Source organism: Seriola aureovittata, chromosome 5, assembly GCF_021018895.1.
Source record: "Seriola aureovittata isolate HTS-2021-v1 ecotype China chromosome 5, ASM2101889v1, whole genome shotgun sequence".
In the NCBI taxonomy this organism is placed as follows: Eukaryota; Metazoa; Chordata; class Actinopteri; order Carangiformes; family Carangidae; genus Seriola; species Seriola aureovittata.
In genome coordinates, this window is record NC_079368.1 from 1,926,375 (window position 1) to 1,944,574 (window position 18,200).

General features: G+C 40.7%; 2 protein-coding genes across 5 annotated transcripts; both read right to left on the reverse strand.

Moving 5' to 3' along the window:
- Positions 1-4,501: 4,501 nt before the first annotated feature.
- dhfr (dihydrofolate reductase) lies at positions 4,502-8,554 on the reverse strand. The gene is made up of 6 exons (XM_056377182.1): positions 8,312-8,554; positions 8,134-8,183; positions 6,737-6,842; positions 5,829-5,952; positions 5,350-5,465; positions 4,502-4,714 (listed from the first exon to the last, which is right to left on the reverse strand). The coding sequence occupies exons 1-6, from the start codon at positions 8,401-8,403 to the stop codon at positions 4,597-4,599; spliced, it is 606 nt and encodes a 201-aa protein (XP_056233157.1). The 5' UTR covers positions 8,404-8,554; the 3' UTR covers positions 4,502-4,596.
- Positions 8,555-9,544: 990 nt separating this feature from the next.
- On the reverse strand, positions 9,545-17,786 carry gtf2h2 (general transcription factor IIH, polypeptide 2). Of its 4 annotated transcripts, none has more exons than XM_056377180.1 (15): positions 17,565-17,786; positions 16,669-16,769; positions 16,329-16,406; positions 15,901-15,937; positions 15,400-15,486; positions 15,255-15,305; positions 13,388-13,442; positions 12,528-12,633; positions 12,353-12,443; positions 12,017-12,212; positions 11,427-11,490; positions 11,212-11,315; positions 10,982-11,084; positions 10,856-10,895; positions 9,545-10,127 (listed from the first exon to the last, which is right to left on the reverse strand). In XM_056377180.1, the coding sequence occupies exons 2-15, from the start codon at positions 16,722-16,724 to the stop codon at positions 10,017-10,019; spliced, it is 1,179 nt and encodes a 392-aa protein (XP_056233155.1). In that variant the 5' UTR covers positions 16,725-16,769; positions 17,565-17,786; the 3' UTR covers positions 9,545-10,016. The 4 variants fall into 4 exon arrangements, with proteins under 4 accessions (XP_056233155.1, XP_056233153.1, XP_056233152.1 ...); XM_056377178.1 differs by lacking the exon at positions 17,565-17,786 and adding an exon at positions 17,314-17,457; XM_056377177.1 differs by lacking the exon at positions 17,565-17,786 and adding an exon at positions 17,152-17,307.
- Between the last annotated feature and the right edge of the window lie 414 nt (positions 17,787-18,200).

The window sequence follows — 18,200 nt, forward strand, 5'->3', positions numbered from 1 at the left end:
TGATTTCATAAATGTCTCTGCATCATTTATATATGATGTTGTTGTGTCTTACACAGAATGAAACATCCACACTGATAACTCCTGTTTCACAGCATGAATACAGTAAATGTAGCAGGAAGCAGGAGATACACTTTAACAAATACAATAGTTTTACATGAATTGTGCCATCTGAGGTGTCAGCTTTCTTTAAATATTATTTCTATTGTCATTAAATAACAACGCAAAATGCAACGACAAAATGGATCTGAATATGTTTTAAAGCACAACTGTTGTGAAGACATGAACACTGACACCATCTCTACATTACATATAAGTTATTGTTGGTATGTGCAAACTTACCTGAATGTGTTTCATTCTTTACCATGAGAGCTGATCAGACTGCCGGCCCCCTCCAGTCGACGGGCTGAGGAGAAACCAGTGGTGGGAGCAGACATCCATGCAGGAGAATGACTGATGAAAGGAGAGAGTGAAGACTGATATATGTCAGATGACAGCGGAAGGCTGGCCTATGGCAGCTGAGAAGCAGGAAGCACACAACCAATGACAGCACATCCCATTGTGAGCAGCCACAGCGCAGACAGTGGTCTTTGGTGAGGCACTTGCGCAGGTAAGACTCATTTCTTTTCACCTTCAGGTATTCAGACGGTTGATGTGTGGAGTGACAATAGTGCCACTGACGTCACCACAAGGTTCAAGGCTGCAGACAGATTTATTTTGGTAAGATTGCACAACAAGGATATTCATTCCCTTCAAAGACGTATCACCATATTCCGAAGTCAGTGGTGGAGAAAAGAAGTCACCTGAATGTTTGTTTGATTTTAATTTTCTACATTAGAGAACTTTCAAATCTGGTAATGTTGCAAAAGCTTTTTAAAGGAAATATCCAACCTGATGGATTTCCAATGTGTAAAAACTGAACCGTCTGTGTAGGTATCAGTAGTCAGAATGATGAAGCAGATTTTACTATTTGGGTGCACTATACTCTTTCCCCCATACTGACTCATCTTTTACAGTTTTTGATTTCCTGATACTGTGCATCCATAGAGAACACTCAGCTCTGCAGTTACGGCCTCAGTATGACTCTAACTAACACATTTGTACATGTTTTCTAACCACATGGAACGGAGCAGATCGCATCATCACCTTTACCACTTCTTGCCCGTTGCAGTGGGCAAGTGGGTTACAGCAACCATGGCTGTTTATGATACTAGTGAGCGAAACCTGTTAGATTAATTGTGTAATAATATTAACCAATTCCTCTAATTCAAGCTACAACCCAGTCTAATTATCAGCGTGATGAAACCACAGAAGGTGATAGCAGCAGCCTCTTTCTACGGGTTGGTAGGACCAGAGGCAGCCGGTGCCCTGCAGCTGCTTAAATTATAGCACACCATTAATAAACATGGGCCAGCACATAAAAATACACCAGTGCATATTGGAACACTTGCCTACCTCTGTCTTGATATTCAATGTCCAAAAAACTCCTGACCATGAGGAGGGGATTTAACAGGGCAACATTCAAGTTTCTTTTGGTACTAAACAGATCTCCCTGTGGTACCAGAACACTGACATCTATCTCTCAAAAAGAAAACTTTGTCACTCGAAAGAAACATAAAAATAATAATGTCAAATTTAAATAAAAGTCAATTTGCTTTTATTTTTCATTTATATTTTTATCTATTAATTTAGGAAAAAACAAGATTCCATTACAATAACAAGAACGGCACATTTTAACTGCCTGGATTGTGCTACTTAAAATCATATGTTATAGAAGTGAGTCAGAAAAGCTGCAGTATGCCTTAGTAGGCTGAATTTTTTTTTTTTTTTAAGTTATTGCAGTAATTCAATTCAAGACAAACCAGTTGGCCACAAGGTCTCATCTCTGTCATTATGTCTTCTCTTGAAATACCTGGGAAAAAATCTTCTGCAGATATGTCAAGGCGTCGTGCATTCATTGTATCCAGGAGAGATAATAACTTCCCACCTCTGTGAGGAGAATCATTCCTCTGTGCGATTGGCTTTTTATGTAGATGTAGCAAAATGTAGCAGACTGCAGTCTAATTGAGAGTAATCACATGTTGTGTAAGGTTTTGAATGTAAATGCTTGACATATTTGTCACTGTCACTACACTTAATATCCAAATCTATGGCCTCGATGCTTGTAACTTTCCGTGCGGTATAACCTGTTTAACAGTGACCACAGGGGCACTGCTGTCCACTATACTGCCATGGTAGTAACAGTCTTTACGGTAGCAGCACAGCTTCAAATCCAGCTTGTGCCATTTTCTGCATGACATTGCCTCTCTCTCTCTCTCCCAGCTTTCCTGTCTCTTCCTCACTGTCATTATCACATTAGGAAAAGGCAAAACTGTCCAAAAATAACTTTAAAAGGGTGAATGATGGCTGCATGAAACAAGAGTGATGAAGCCACTTTTTGTTCTGCTTCACTTGCTAAACACGTGCTTCAGTTGGGAATCAAACCCAGGGACTCTAACAGGTAGCAGATATAAATCTACCTTCCTTAAAATGATTGATAACCTTGGCAAATCATTTAGTGGTCATTAAAATGTATTAAGATTTAGCCTATCGATGATGCATATACCTCATAAATCACCACACTGCTCTGCCCTACAAACAGACCATGCTGTTAGCATGTCACAGAGATGCACAACCAGACCAAGGGTCAAAGGGTCAGCTCCAGAGGGTCAACCAATGGACACCAGGCAAACTGGAGAATATAGGCAAAATCTCCAGTTGTAGCAATAAGACTCTGTCTATTGATATTTGATTGTTTCTTATATCAGAATAGTAACTGGAAAAGGACTGATTATCACCAAGATGTGATTCCTGGACTCTCTGTGCCATGCATGAATACACACATACATACACACACACACACACACATACACAAACACACCAACCTATCCCTTCCTCTGTCCCTCTTGGCTAATTGTCATAAACTACAATCCGCATCCTAATCCTGAGCCGTGGTCAGAACAGACTCACAGACACAGAGCTGAGGAAGAAGATATAATTAAATATTATTCTGTAAAATATACAATGCTTCTATGTAATAAGTCAATTCTCAGTCTATCCTCTAGAATGGCAAAAATACAACATATAGGTTTCAAGACAATATCTTTCATGTGATCATACTGTCAGCATCCTTCACACACCCACAATGTCTTTATTATTACTACTATAGTCAAAGAACTGCTGTGTAATCCACATGTATAGACTTTCGCTTTAAGGGTTTATATTGTTGTTTGATCAGTTAACCACTTGTATCATGATTCATTCCAGGTTTGAAGGATGTAATATGAAACCCACACTTGTATTACTCCTGTCTGTTATCATTAGTGCCATTAGGTTTATATGTTGTTTCATTAAATGTTTTACAGCCTCCTCTAAAGTTATCCAGCCAGAGATCGCAGATCGAATTTTCAACCGATTAAAATGTATAGAAATACCAACTGTATGAGCTGTATATCTTATTTCATCTGGATAATAACCAGTAGCGGAGCGTCTTTCTCCGGCAGCTCTACACCTGTGCTTCCACCACAATGTTACACGCAGTACAAAACAATCTATCTCACTTTCCTGCAAAACACCGGGGAATTTCTTCACACGCACTTTAACAGTAATTTTGTTGGTAAATGTGAGACGTTCACGTGACACGTTTACAGCATCACAAGCTTCAAAACTAAAAAAAACAAAAGAAGTGCGTTTGGTGACGCACATCCAGGTTTCGCAGAGGGGCCGGTATGATTGGTCCAACTCGCCTGCAACTTTGCATTTTTGATCAAATTTGCGAAAAAGATGCGGTGATCGGCGATTCACGGGGGTTGGTTGAATTTTCGATAATTATTGTGATCGCGACATCGTGCGACTGTCCGGTTAATAAACCTCTTTATTTACACTCGCAGCTTCTGATATGAGATTGATCACATTAATCAATGACATGATTGATTGATGTCCTCCCTGAGAACTCAATGAGAGTTCACTACACTGCTGTTGTGGGTTATTGAGTGTAGATTGATTTTACTTATTTAAAAATAAATGTAAAACACAGTAACGTGCAAAAAGTGAAGGGGTCTGAATACTGTCTGAAGTCACTGTATGTGCGTCACTTGATAAATAAGTGGCAGATGGACTGAGAAAAAGCATATCTGTTGTTTCATTTATATTCTTATATGGATGTTTTCTTCTTTGTTCAAAATGTTATTGTAGCCAAAATTTTTTATTTTAATGTTCCTCCTTGTCAGCTTTATCTGTCCTCTCTGACGCACCCTGAGCTGCACTAATCTGTATGAAAAGTGCTATACAAATAAAGTTTGATTGATTGATAATGAATGAAATGGTCACCATTATCAGACTCCACAACTATCCGTCCCTCATAACTGGACGCCTGATAAAATATGATTATGTCAAGGATAAACCCTTTTCCTATAAATAGGTGTTTTTATATTCCTCCACCTGTAAATAACTATATAGCAGGAAATCATTGATATCTGTGTTTATTGGTATGACACTACCCAACTGTAAAAATGAAAAAAAAATCCAGCATTTACAATGTTGCGGTGTCCATTTACAAAATCACAAGGCTGTTTTTTCTTCTCCTTGTTGTCCTCCACATTGATCTGCGCTTTCATAGACTTCAAATCTGTACTGGATACCATTCTCCTCCTGCAGCTCCTGTGGCACTCCCGGAAACCTGTGGGAAAAAACGAGCCTTACTACACATTTCAGCTGGTGCACACATCAATGTTACAGGTTCAAAGTGGCGATCCGGAAGATTTTCACCTAAATAAATATCTATTAAGTCACTATCGCTGAATGAGCTAACACTATGGTGACTGAGCCGCTGGCCCACTGATGAAAGTACTGTAACGTTTATGACAAAGAGCTGACCAACCTGGGGAAAAATCACACTTCGCTTTGCACAAAGTAATTTCCCCACTCACTGCTAATATCATCGAGTTGTGAATTGCATTCGAATATTTAATAAAAACTGAAATAATGTATTTAGTATATTACCTAGAACTTGTGTTTTTATTTTCCCACAGTCACATTGGCTGCTATATTGTACAGACGATCTCCCTATCAGACACCTCCTCTCTGCAGGCCGGGCATGTGTCTGACTGTATGTCGGGATGGGGCAACAGGTGTTCACGTGTTGTGTTTGTTCTAGAAGTTCAGTTCCAGGTTATTACAACTGCTTGGGTTTATGAGTGGAGATATGACTGTGTTCCAAGACCTCAGCAAAAGACATTACAGCCAAAACTACCAAAGTTGTAATAAACCTAAACTGAGCCACAATAATGTGCTGAGCATGTCTACTGATCTTACTCTGGCAGTAGATGATATTTTCCTGGACTGATTTGAGGGAGGAACGTGTCACAGTCAAACTGCTTCAGGATTCGCGTGACAAACAGTCTCTTGGTCCCCGGGTGCTCCATCAGCTCCTGGTAGCCCAAAGCAATCACAAGAGTAAGTAGAGATAGACTCAGGGTGTATATGTGCAAAAGTGTGTGTATGATTCAACATAACCATCACGAACAGCTGCAGCCAGCATGACATAATGACATAATATAATTTATATATATAATGATGATCATTGATTTATTATTTCTATTGTTATTTGTCTTCGTTGGTTCTATTTCTGCAGCCGTTCTCCACGAAAATCAAAGACAAAATTGAAAATTTAATAATGTAAAATTAAAGCAACTGTATAAGTAAAGCAAAATTTTCCAGCGCTGTCATTGATACAGATTGTAAAACAGACATAAGGTGTGAGCAGCGGCCACTCCGGCTGCTCCATGCAGTACCTTGTAGAGAGAGCTGCCTCCTATAATCCACACCTGGTCGGCCTGGTCTGCCAGCTCCGACTCCACCAGCCTCAGAGCTGAGCTGAAGTCTGCTGCTAAGTGGTGAGCTCCTGCAGGGGGCGCTCTGGGGGAATATAAATATGAGCAGTAGTTAATGAGTAGTAACATTCACTTTAGCCCCTGTAGGCCCTACATAAGAGGTTCCTGAGCAGTGTAACATCATTTTCTTCCTAACCTCCAATGGTATCAATCCATGCAGATTTTTTCATTTCTTTGCCCAGATGTCTCTAAGGTTTCTGTCTCCAGCCCAACACAATAACAAGAATTTAGTCTTAGTCAACATCACTCCCTCTCGTGTAATATTGCTTAATTAATTATAATAATCACAAAAAGAAGATGTGTTGACGGCCTCCCATTTGGGGGAAAGTACAGCACTCTACAATGCTCTGTTCTCTTTGAACTAAAACTTCACCAGGGCCCAGGTTTTTATTTTTTGACATTTCTTATCAAAAGGTAAGAGAATATACAGTTCAGGAAAAGTTGACAGAAACTTCAGATATAATGTGTTTATTCACATTTAGCCAAAACCATCATCTTTCCCCAACCTTAACCAAAGTGCTTCTGTTGCCTAAAACTAACCAGACAGAACTGTGGTGGTGAACCCTGGTGTATTAGTCCACCCCAAACACTTCCTGGCAACGACGCTGCCGTTATTAAGTGTAGCGTTCATTTATTTATTTATTTTTATTAGTTTAACAGGGAAATAGAGGGAACATTCATTTGTTGCTGCAATAGAAGTTAACAACAGAATCTGAACAAAATGAGCAACAGCTCACTCACATAGAAACATCAGTATAACATTTCATTTGTACGCTGTTGTGTGTCAGCATCAAGTGTGTGACACATACTTGCACTCTCTGCTGAGGACGATGTTGATCCTGTTGTTCAAAGGTCTGTTCTTCTCTGGGATGGAAAACCACGTCTTCCTGCCCATGATCACCACATTCTGCCTTCCTGCAGGACACTAACGTTACGCTCCTCTTCCTCTTCAGATATACAACTTCAATACTAACTTTTTCATAACATACTGTCTTATGTGTGAGTCACACTGCTGATAGACTGTAGCCATTATCTTCTTGCTCGACACAGATAAAACACAGACAGGGGGTTTGGGCAGGAGTAGAGATTATAAGATGGAGGTAACGCTGTGTTAACAGCATGGGCTTCATCAGTGTATTATAAAATCTAAAGGGATACTCCACTCAAAACATGGCTCTACCTCTTTTCACTCTATTGGCAGCAACAGACAACATATCTTAAGAAAGAATGTGGGTTAATTAGAAAATGTAATTTGATTCAATATACATTTTAGTAATAACTGTTAGTGATAAATGTATTGCTGAGCAACCTGATCTAAGCAATAAAGAATATTTGTACTGCTGTTTTATCACTTTATATTTTTCACCTCTGAAAGAAAGTTGTTGTGACATCATTCGTGATGTGACATACCACAGAGAAACTGAACGCTGACATAACCTATTACATATTAACCCATATGAAGAAAGTTACGACACCCGTAGTAAAATATACTGTAGTGAACAATCAGTGTTTCAGTTACTAAAAAAAACAAGTTGATGCCAAAATTCTGAAAATGTGACTGAACTTGTTCTTTACAGGACTGTAGGTAGGAAGGTACCGAAGATGTCGTATGTAAAGGGGATGTGATTCTTCCAGGACTGATGAGGGCAGTCTAATAACACTACAAAGCATCGTAGTCTGACGTCAAATCCAGAGAGAAGAAGAAGACAGGCAGAATAAACAATAACATGCTGGATGACAGTGGCAGGTACAGGTGCAAAACACACCATGACTGGTGTATGTAGACATTTAGTATTTGATGCAGACCATCAGGGACAAGTTATCGACACAATCTGATTGTCAAAATCATAGGAGACTGAGATGAAAAAGAAGAAAGAGCACTAGAATAAAGAAGCTATAGATCAGCTGTCTCCAACCTTTGTTACTCTGAGAGCTCCTCTGTCAGTGTGCACGTGAGACCCCACAGCTCAAAGTTCTCAGACTCAGGACGGAGCTTCCATAGAATAAAGCGACAGCCACGCCAGTTACAGGCCAATGCACACACTCATGGAGCTGAAACCGCATCCTTTTGTGTTGTCTACTTTACACCATAAGCTCAAGAGAACGTTTGGCTGTAATGTTGCCGTAAATGTTTAACTGTGATTAGTAAAAGTTGTGAAGCTGGAAGCTCTGACAGTTTGATTTTAACAAAGTGAATGTAAGTTACCTGTCGCAGATGAAGTCGCTGTCATCTTTCGGAAATGTTTGAATTCGTTACTATAAAAGAAGAACAGTTACGTCACAACTGCTGTGTAAATAAAAATGCTTGAGCTGTAGTTCAGAAGCTTCCTGCAGGTTTCACTCAAACTTTCATATTTCCACATCAACAAACCAGCGTGACTTGCCTGAGTCGAACAGGATGCCACGGCAGGTTTCCATTGTATCCGATGCCCAGGTCCGGACACACGGCCACGATACCGTTAAGAATGCGGGACATTGTGAGTGGACTGAACACTGGACTCTGCTCCGTGTCGTTTGCTGTGTGTAACCACCCAAGCTTCCCGCCAGTAGATTTTACAAAAGCATGGTGAGTGATTTGTTAGATTTCCTCTTCCCCTCCCTCTTCTTCCGGCTTTACGGCAGCGGACACATGTGTCGTGACATCACTGCCGTCTTATGGACTTAAATAACATCAACTTTCTTCCACCAGTCCTCTCTGTTCTCTCTAAATATCACACAACCGTTACCTGCATTCAGTCAGGATTTAAAACATGCTGAGGTCATGGTATAAAAGTACTACGGAGTATTAGGGACACGTTGAAGGGAAAAAAAACATTACGAGAATAAAGTAGTGAATTATGAGAATATTATGCGAAAAAAGTCATAATTTTACAAGAAAAACTTCATATTATGAGAATAAAGTTGTAATTTTAGGTTCCGTGTTGTTTTAGAGGGGAAATATCAGATGCTTTTAAATGAGGAACGTGGAGCATCCTGTGAAGTTATACTGCAGCTGAGGTTTCACTAACAAGGAGATACTCATCATCATCATCATCATCATCAGGACATTGAAAAGATTGTGAAGAAACTGAGTCTATTCTATTGTTAGACAGACAAACAGCAGCTGCCAGAAGCAGCTCAGGCTGCCACTGACTGATTGGTTGATTTTTAATATTCCTAAAAAATGTTTTTGCTCTCAAACTTTTACATTTTTAATTCTCTATTACAACTTTTTTCCTGGTAATATTATGACTTTATTCTGGCAATTTCAGATTTTTTTTTCCTTAATGTGGCCCTTAGTCGTACAAATGTATCACTGCATCCTTATTATATTTGATATATTCTGACCTTTCATGTTTTCTTGGGTTAACTGTTTCATATTTGATCATCTAAATGCAAACTCAAAGCCTTCTCCACATTGCCAGGAATAATACTCTGGTTGGGAAGTACTGAATCTTTTATATATGTGGTCTACAAATATCCACAGTGTGAATGTTACTGTTAAAATACCTGCTGTATAATCCCAGAAAAATACCACAGAATCTCAGTGTCCTCAAAAGTAGCGACAGCGCTCTGTCTTACCCTAAAGTTAGCATAGCAAGTGCAAGACCAGCCAGCAAATTTCTAACACTTAAACAAGTAAAAAAAATCTGTTTTATTGTAACTAGCATGTCACATTCAGAACTGTAGTACAAATCTATAAACAATTCACAAAAATATTTCTGACATAAAGCACCTCAGATGAAGTGTCAGAGCAGACAGGAGCTTTGAACCAACTCAGCACCATCTTTAGGAAGAGCGCAGCTGCCTCCACCTTCAAGACCATCCAATATTCTGTGCCGATCTTTAACATCTTTGAAATATGACTGCAGTCTGACACTTCAACCCAAAATCTCCCATAGGTGATCTACTGGACTGAGATCTGGTGTCTGAAGGTCACAGCATATGATTCACATCATTTTCATGCTATCAAACCATCAGCGATCCCTCGTGTCCTGTCAACGGGGGCATTGACGTCCTGCTTCTCCACTCATTTTTTCTGGCCTTTCTTTTCATTTGACACCCATCTGAGTTTGTTTCAGTCTCTGTCTGACGGTTGGCCTCTCACCTTCAGGGTGCAGTCTGACTGTGAATACAGCAGGGGCAGCAGTGGAGCGAATCATGAATGAAGAGATCACACTCCACACAGAACACGCTGTGGCATGATGTACAGGTGAATATCTACAAAAACAGAGACACAGAGGAAGAGAGAAGATAGTTTAGAGGTTGCAATGAATACATGAATAAAAATACAAAGTTTAACACTTAAAATTAAAAAATTTCTTCTTTTTAAATCAATCAACAATCTATTACTGCAGTCCCATATATATATTGAGGGCTAATAAGACAGACCAATGTATGGGTCAAGCTACAAAGACACCGGATCCTACAGTTAATTTAATTGTAACAATAAATTTGATAATGATCAGGACATCCTGGTAACCAGGGCGTTATGGCATATACCATGAACCACGATATCCACGGTTCACATCTGCCCAGGGACCTGCATGTCATCCCCCACTTCTCTCTTCCCTCATTCCTGTCATCCCTGGACATCCCTGACACTTTCTAATGTGCCAGAAAGAAAAAGACTGAAAGATCATCACACTAAACTGTAGTCCTATTTTTGTGTGATTATCTCCCTCCTAAAAACAAATATGTAGATATACTGTGTATATGTTTCATCAAATAATATCATCAAATGATCAAAGCTATCTCCAAGTACCTTGTTCCACCAGTGCATCACCATGTTCTCAGACGTGACAAAGCTCCTTCAGTTTCAGAAGATATTTTAACTGTGAACACTACATTCTGTGATGAGGGAATTCAACTCTCTCTTTAATGGAAAAAAGTATGTTGTACATCTGACAGGCCCCCCACAGATCCAGACATACACTCACTGTACTTACACTTTTATCCTTTAGTTCCCCTTGACAGGCTTGGCAGCACCTGAAACCAGATCACAACAGCTTCAAATACATAGCAGCTCAGAATCTGTGTGTGAGAGTGTGAGTGTGTGAGTGTGTCACAGCCACCTGTCTCCTTGGAGCTCCTCCACAGGACTCTCTGTAAAGGCAGGGAGGGGGAAGAGGTGGTGGAAGGATCTGGCAAGATGGGGGGCCGACACCAGAGTCAAACCTTGGAGACAATACACACACACACGCACCAGTCAAGAACTACAATGCTTTTATGATGCCAGAGGAAAAAAAAAAAACACTGAAGTTTGATTCAACCTTACAGTGACACACACACACATCAGACATACCACAGACTTTGCACTCCACAGGAAGTTCTGTGTACTTGGCGTGGCACTGCGGACAGAAGTATCCTCCCAGAGACAGACCTGGACCACTGCTGCTGTCCAGATGACTAGGAGACACACACCAGAAGCAGCACATTACACAGGCAGTTCACTCTAGTAACACACTGGCTGCTCACAGCCCTGGACACGGGGTTTACGTCACAGCGTTTTCTACTTACGACATGCTGAATGAAGGCTTGGCATCTTGGTCAGTCAGAGCAGCAACAGTGTGTTGAGGAAAACCTGAGGAAGCACAGGATTCAAACTAAGTGGGTCTGACACAAATATTCAGTTGATGCTTTTAACTCATAAATTAATCTTAATATTTTAATGAAGAGCAAGAATGGCCATTATGAGTGTGAACGTTCACATATTTTTTAATGTCGGAAAAAAAGGAACAGTGTCTCTAGACTTCAAGTATATTTCTCTCACTGTCAGTAAACCTCCTGAAAAGACCAAACCAACAGTGTGTTATCCTGTCTCACAACACTGTGTGACCTCTGTAACCTATCTGGGCAGCAAGTCCATCCTGCATTAGAAAAGGCTCAGTAATTCCACTGTAGATTTAAACAAACATTACTCAAACAGGAGGAAACAGTGAATTTGTTGGGGACTATTTTCAGCAGTGCTTTAATCTACATTTAGCAGCTCTGGTGAGTATGTGGAGCAGCAGGGCAGTTGATGTGCTGTTAGAGTTGCTGTTTTTAACACTTCCAGTTGGGTTAGAAACATTCTTTACCAAAGATAGGGAGAGCATCTGTCTACTGACCCATGCGTATTAAAGAGCATTCAGACGAGGAGCTGGCTGGAGGAGGTTTGACGTGCATCATCAGAAGCTCTTTGAAGTGACTCTCGTCCAGGATGACGTGGTACAAGCCGCCCGTCTCCCTGGTCAACACCGTACACACCCGGACCTCTGCTGACAGGCCGATGACTGACACGCGCACCTTCAGAGACGTGAGGGTCTGACAGAAGAGGAACATGTTATACACAACCAAGAAGGAGACCAGACACGCAGCAAGAGAAAGACTTACTTTTAGTTACAAGCTACATAGACAAGAAACCTTATCAGCTATTACGTGGACACTGATGACTGTGATTTCACCTTGATCAGCTCATAGATGTTGGCTGGGTCACATGTGGTGAGGCTACTGAGGATTATCAGGATCTCCCGACTCGTATGTCCAGGCATGTGCCTTCATACAAAGACAAGCAGCATGTGAGTGACGCTCAGTAATATGACAGAAGCCAGTCTACAACATGAACAGTGCAGAACCTACTTGAGGGACTGTATGGCCAGGTTGAGAGAGTTGTACAGGGATGGCTCTCCTACACACACGGTGTCTACTGCTTTCTTCAGAGCAGTAATATGTTTCTTTGGATTTCCTGTGGTGAAAAAAGATAACACATCACAAAATATTAAAGCCGCAGCAGGGAGGTATTCCATCAACATCGCTAAGGAAATCTGTGCTTACTTTAAAAAGCCTGGTTAGAAATAACATTGACTTTCACTTCAGGCTCAAGCCGTTCCATTAATTAAAGTACCAAAGTATCCTTTGACCCTAGTGTCTGAACACGGACATGACTAAAGTGATGCGAGCGCAAAAAGGCACTTGATGGAACTGTCTTTTGAGATTCTGTTTCCGGTCGTTAGAAATTCATTGAAGAAGTTAAGTGTGACCGTTAGCATGCTACGGAGCAGGCTAGTTCAGCAGTATAAGTTACGGTTACTGAGTAGGAAATCAGATAAGCCACAGTAATGGAACGGAACTCTGACTGATATTAGTGAGACTTAACAAAGTAGGCCAGGGTTTTCCTTTATCTGCCTTCATGGAATAGCGCTCTGGTCTCTTCACAGTCTAACAATTTAACACCAACCACCAGTGTGACATTGTCTGCACAGAGTGACGCCCACTGCTGATTAAAAAGATGGAGATATATGGTTCATTATGGCCTCATTAGTATTAATGTGACATTTTCCTCTGTTGCACTGACTACTGTTTTAAATGAGAGCCCTAACATCGATAACATGTCTTAACATGTTGTTAAAAAAAGATAAAGCAAAAACAATTTCACCACCAAAGGGAGCTCGTTACACTGAGGGGTGGAGTCTAACATCAGCAGGTCATGTGACACTCACCTGTCAGGTCAGTCAGCTTCTCAGCCCTTTTATTCTTTGTGGTGATGATGCCCACCTGAAGACACAGCACATGTTGTTAGGTCACAGCCACTGACAGTGTGTTGAGGTAGAAACAGTAATGATCCATTTCTTTGCTGTCTGAACACTTCACCCACTCAGCTGATGTAATGTTTATGCTTGTTGGAGAGCTAACAAGTGGACAACCAGCTACTCTCTGTCTTGTTGTTAGCGAAGGTTGTGAGACTTTCTTTTTACATCAATAACATATGAATCTCTGAAAGAGTGATTATTGACTTAGTTAAGAAATCTAATTAAAAGGTTCTGTAAATGATCATCACTGCCACTAGATGTCGCACTAAACCACCACCATCTCAGACCAAAACAAATGCTTCATCAGCTGTAACCTCCAGCCAAAGATCCTCAATGACAGAAGATGACACATTACAGGCAGAGTCAATGGTAAGACATGGTCTACACTTCCTGTCTCCTAAGGGGGCGTGGTCGCTTGTTCATGTCAAAACATAACAACGATACAACACTAGATACAGTATGAATTTAAACCTGATTTTGCTGCTTCTTTTACTCTGTTATCTTTTATCTGATCAACCCAGAACAAGATCGTATCAGTCTAATACTCTGTCCCCTCCAAAAACAGTTAAAGGACAATAACAATAATAGTAGTGAAAATGGCATTATGAAGCAAAGAAACATGTTTTATTTCAGATTAAACTTTTAATTCATTGTTATACGTATAGATCCCTCTAAACGTCTGTGGTTGGAAAGCGACATCTGCAGCATCGCAGCAGTGAAACCAGAACCAGAACCAACAGAGAGAAGAGATCTGTGTTGACAGACCTCAACTTTTTTCTCTTGATTTGTCTGAAAATGACATTCTAATGTCAGAATGTTCTGAATATCTGTGGCTTATGAAAAATGTATCCAATATTTATTTCGTGACTTTGAGCAAAAGAATCACAATGTGTGATCAGGTTCACTTCTCCTGTCGGAGTGAACGGACTCAGACCTGCTGCTGGTCTCCTAAAGGGGCGAGGAGGAGGAGGAGAAACCCACATGACACAGGTGCAGCAAATAATTGTGAAAGCGCCATCTTGTTTCTCAACTGCTCTGGCCTCCATTTAGCCACAGACCCCTTCCCCTTCCACTCCCTTCACGTTCTCAGTCAGCACAGTGGGGTGTTTTGATGGTCCACCAGCCCACGGGATTTGAACAGACAGGCCCCATGTTCAGTCCACATGTGATCTGGTCTCATCTCTTTCTTTCTTTGAGGCCTTTTAGACTAAAATGTTGTTTCTTTTTCAGTGGAGGAAATTCTGTATGTCACTCTCACCTGAATGTGAGATCTCACCTGTGGGCGGAGCCTGTGTGTTTATAAACATTGGGAGGATCAAGGGATTAACAGGAGTGACTCATGTGCACTAACATGCACACACTGCCATCCCAGCTACCAAAACAAAGACCAGAGAAACACACACACACAGAGGGGGTGTGACTTGGTCCTCTGCTCAGGACGCCATTACTCCTTTATATCTTTACATAGAGAATAGCTGTTTGCTGCTGTATTAATGTTTACACTCTCGTTTACAGAACCTTTAAAATACGATCAAATCACACCTGACACCTTGAGATATGTAAAAATGGCATTGTTGGCAGTTCTGTGACAGGGTCAGGAACTCTACAATTACTCTGTACTCATGATGGTGCTACCCTCACTACTTGTGTCATTAAACAAGAATTCAATAAAGTCACGTCAACTTGTGTTTCAACAAGAGCTGAAGGGATTTAAATGTAAAGTCTCAGAACAGTTGAGTGTAAAACATGCATCGAACTCATGGCTGTATAAACATACCTGACTGATGGGGTTCTGGTCAAAATACTCATCAACAAAAGCTTCCATCAGCTGCAAAGTGAAGGTGAGAGAAGATGGTGCTTTACAGATCGTCATAATGTCTGCCTGCTCTCGTACAGTGTGATGGGTCCGCTACCGATTTTACCTTTAGCGTGGAGGTGAGGCGGTTTGGCTTCAAGTCCTGGTCTTCCATGCTTCTGGAACAGTCAATCACCACAAAGAGGTGACGCATCTAGAGAACAGGACATCATTTAACATCTTCAACTTTTTTAGTAATGACACACTCTAAACATGAGATTCTATTTTCATAATAACAAAGAACTTCCATTTTATACTAACACTGTGTGTATTCACAAGAACAGTCAGTAACACTGACCTGCTGCTGCATATATTATATTGCAAAACAAGAAATAAAAGAGTTCTACGCTTTCTGTTTTTCATCTGATGATGATGAGGATGATGATTATGATGATGATGATAATATCTCTAATCTATCAAAGAAATGATGTTATACACCACATTATCTGTAAGTGTAATAGAGTATTTTGGTCCCTATAAATATGTAAAACTAATGCTGTGTAGCAGCTGGCGCCATGTTGATCTGACAGACAGATAAAGAGAGAAGCATTAGACTGAAGTCACTCACCATTCCAAGCCGCACTTGTTCATGGCTCTCTATCACCCTGTGAGATAAACAAAGCAGAAGATTTGTGTGTACTGTGTGTAGTGTGAGAACTGTCTTCTTCTTGGGACTGACCAGTGAAGAGATTTGATATATATAAATACACACGGAGAAAATGTTCCACAAACAGTATAGTAGCGCACACATTACTCTTAGAGTGTAGAGCATGATATGTAACATACATTTAATCCATTCAACCCACTGAATATGTTGTAGTGTTTGTTATAACTCCAACAGAGAAGGATGAGCATCATTTACAGTACATCATGACAAACAAGTAGAATTCCAGCACTATGGTTTTAGATTCTTAAGAACAACAAGTTATTATTCATTCAGGCATCCTCATGTGTCTTTGTATTTGTCAGACAGCTGACACACACATGCACACACACCTTTTCCTTTTGGACTGGAACAGGATCTCTTCCACTGTAGCTTTGAGTGAGCCGGATTCATCCTCCTTCAGCACCTCCCTGCAGGAGAATACATGTTCAGTCACCGAGCACCTTTAGGTACACCTGCACGCCTGCTTATGGATGTAATTATCCAATCAGTTGATCATGTAGCGACAGTGTGATGCAATAAAGCATACAGATACAGGTCAGGAGCTTCAACTAATGTTCACATCAAACGTCAGAATGTGGAAACAGAAGAATTCAGTGACTTTGAACATGCTGGTGTCAGACAGGCTGGTTTTGGGTATCTCTCCAACTGCTGCTCTCTTAACAGCCTTACCATGTCCTCTCATAGCCCCCTTCCCAGCGCTTGGCCCTCTCTGGTTCTTCATCCATGATGTCTCCCAGCCAGAAATTCAACGCACGAAAACAGACAAAGAACTGGGAAACAACAGATTCACATTAACACACAAGTCTGCTGTAAATCTCCATTCATAACCCAGGAACCGCAACTACCTCTGATTTAATATTACGGTGAGTCTAAACCCGGTTGGTGAAGTACTTATATGGAGAACACTGTGTATGAGAAGGCATGATGGTTCCTAACAGACTGTGCTCTTCGAAGTGACCGGTAAAGACAACGCATTATTCAGATACATACCGAATAGACTACGATATGACCCTGCGTCAAAACAGAAGTAACTGCAGTGGGATGAACAAGGCGAGTTATCTGCTGACCTTTCTCATAACATTATCATTACGTACATCTCGTTATTTCAAAACAAACCTCGCATATCTTTAAGTGACAACCTGAAGTCATTACCTTCACAACAGTTAGCTAGCGAACCGTTCTTCTGACGGACGTTACCGGAAGAAACTAACGCTACTATCTCCTTGATAGTTAATATAGTTAAGATGGTTAATATGTAGTTATTGTATGTGATACGACTCACTATCTAACTACGCCGAATAAAGACAAATGTACCTTCACTACTCGCGGTGCAACAGATTTATCTTCCGGGAGGAAACATGTGCTGTACGCTCAAAGATCCACTACATTTTTTCTCTCTGCTCCTATTCTTTTTCCATGGTGTTTAACGGCAGCTGGAACCCAAGTAGTTGCATTACTGCCATCTTCCGACATCACTCTGCTCCTAAATTGTCTAGTCTGCTAAATCTTTTTCAGTAGTCCCGTTTCCCGCACGAAGTTACTTTTGCATCCTCTCCCCTGCTTACTTGAAGCCCTTCTTCAGCTCCCTTCCTCTCATTCACAAACGATTTTCCTCCATCATACCCTCCCTTTCTGATTTGTCTTCACTGCAGTAGATTGTGACATGTTCCATAGTTTCTGGCAGGTTGCTGAGTCCTATTCTTAATCTTGACATGATGACCTCTTCTATCTCCTGCTTCCTCCCCTGTACCTTACACTGCCAACTCTGTTCTGCTGAATGTTTGTCTCCTGATCCCAGTGCTGTTGCCATTCTATGTGAATATTTTTTCCTTATATTACTTTTCCTCTCTTTTTTAGATATCTTAATTCTGATATCTATTTCTCTTCCGTAGAGCTTGTTTAGCCAGTTTGTCTGCTTTTCCGTTCCCTTTTATGCCTATGAGCTGGAATCCATTAGAATATGACTTTGGTGCCCTCGCTGCAAACCAGGACTTTATGTGGTTTGTTCTTTACAATCCATTCCAGGGCCATGAAAATGGCACACATCTTAACTGTGTACACAGCTAGGAAATCAGAGGTTAGTTTGAATATTTCAGTTCTGTAATCTGGGATTGTAATTGCAGAGCCTTTCCTGTGTGTGATTCGGTCTTTTGAGCCATCAGTAAAAATGTGCAAAAAAATCTGAATATCTGTGCTCTGTC

Excerpts from the sequence above, each read along its gene's own strand:
- dhfr (XM_056377182.1), bottom strand. The coding sequence starts at position 8,403 with ATGTCCCGCATTCTTAACGGTATCGTGGCCGTGTGTCCGGACCTGGGC. Across the intron at positions 5,466-5,828 it reads GAGGCAGCTCTCTCTACAAG|GAGCTGATGGAGCACCCGGG; the intron begins GTACTGCATGGA and ends TTGGGCTACCAG. Across the intron at positions 4,715-5,349 it reads AAATATCATCTACTGCCAGA|GTTTCCGGGAGTGCCACAGG; the intron begins GTAAGATCAGTA and ends TTTTTCCCACAG.
- gtf2h2 (XM_056377180.1), bottom strand. The coding sequence starts at position 16,724 with ATGGATGAAGAACCAGAGAGGGCCAAGCGCTGGGAAGGGGGCTATGAG. Across the intron at positions 15,938-16,328 it reads TTCCAGTCCAAAAGGAAAAG|GGTGATAGAGAGCCATGAAC; the intron begins GTGTGTGTGCAT and ends TTTATCTCACAG. Across the intron at positions 10,896-10,981 it reads GAGGAGCTCCAAGGAGACAG|GTGCTGCCAAGCCTGTCAAG; the intron begins GTGGCTGTGACA and ends ATCTGGTTTCAG.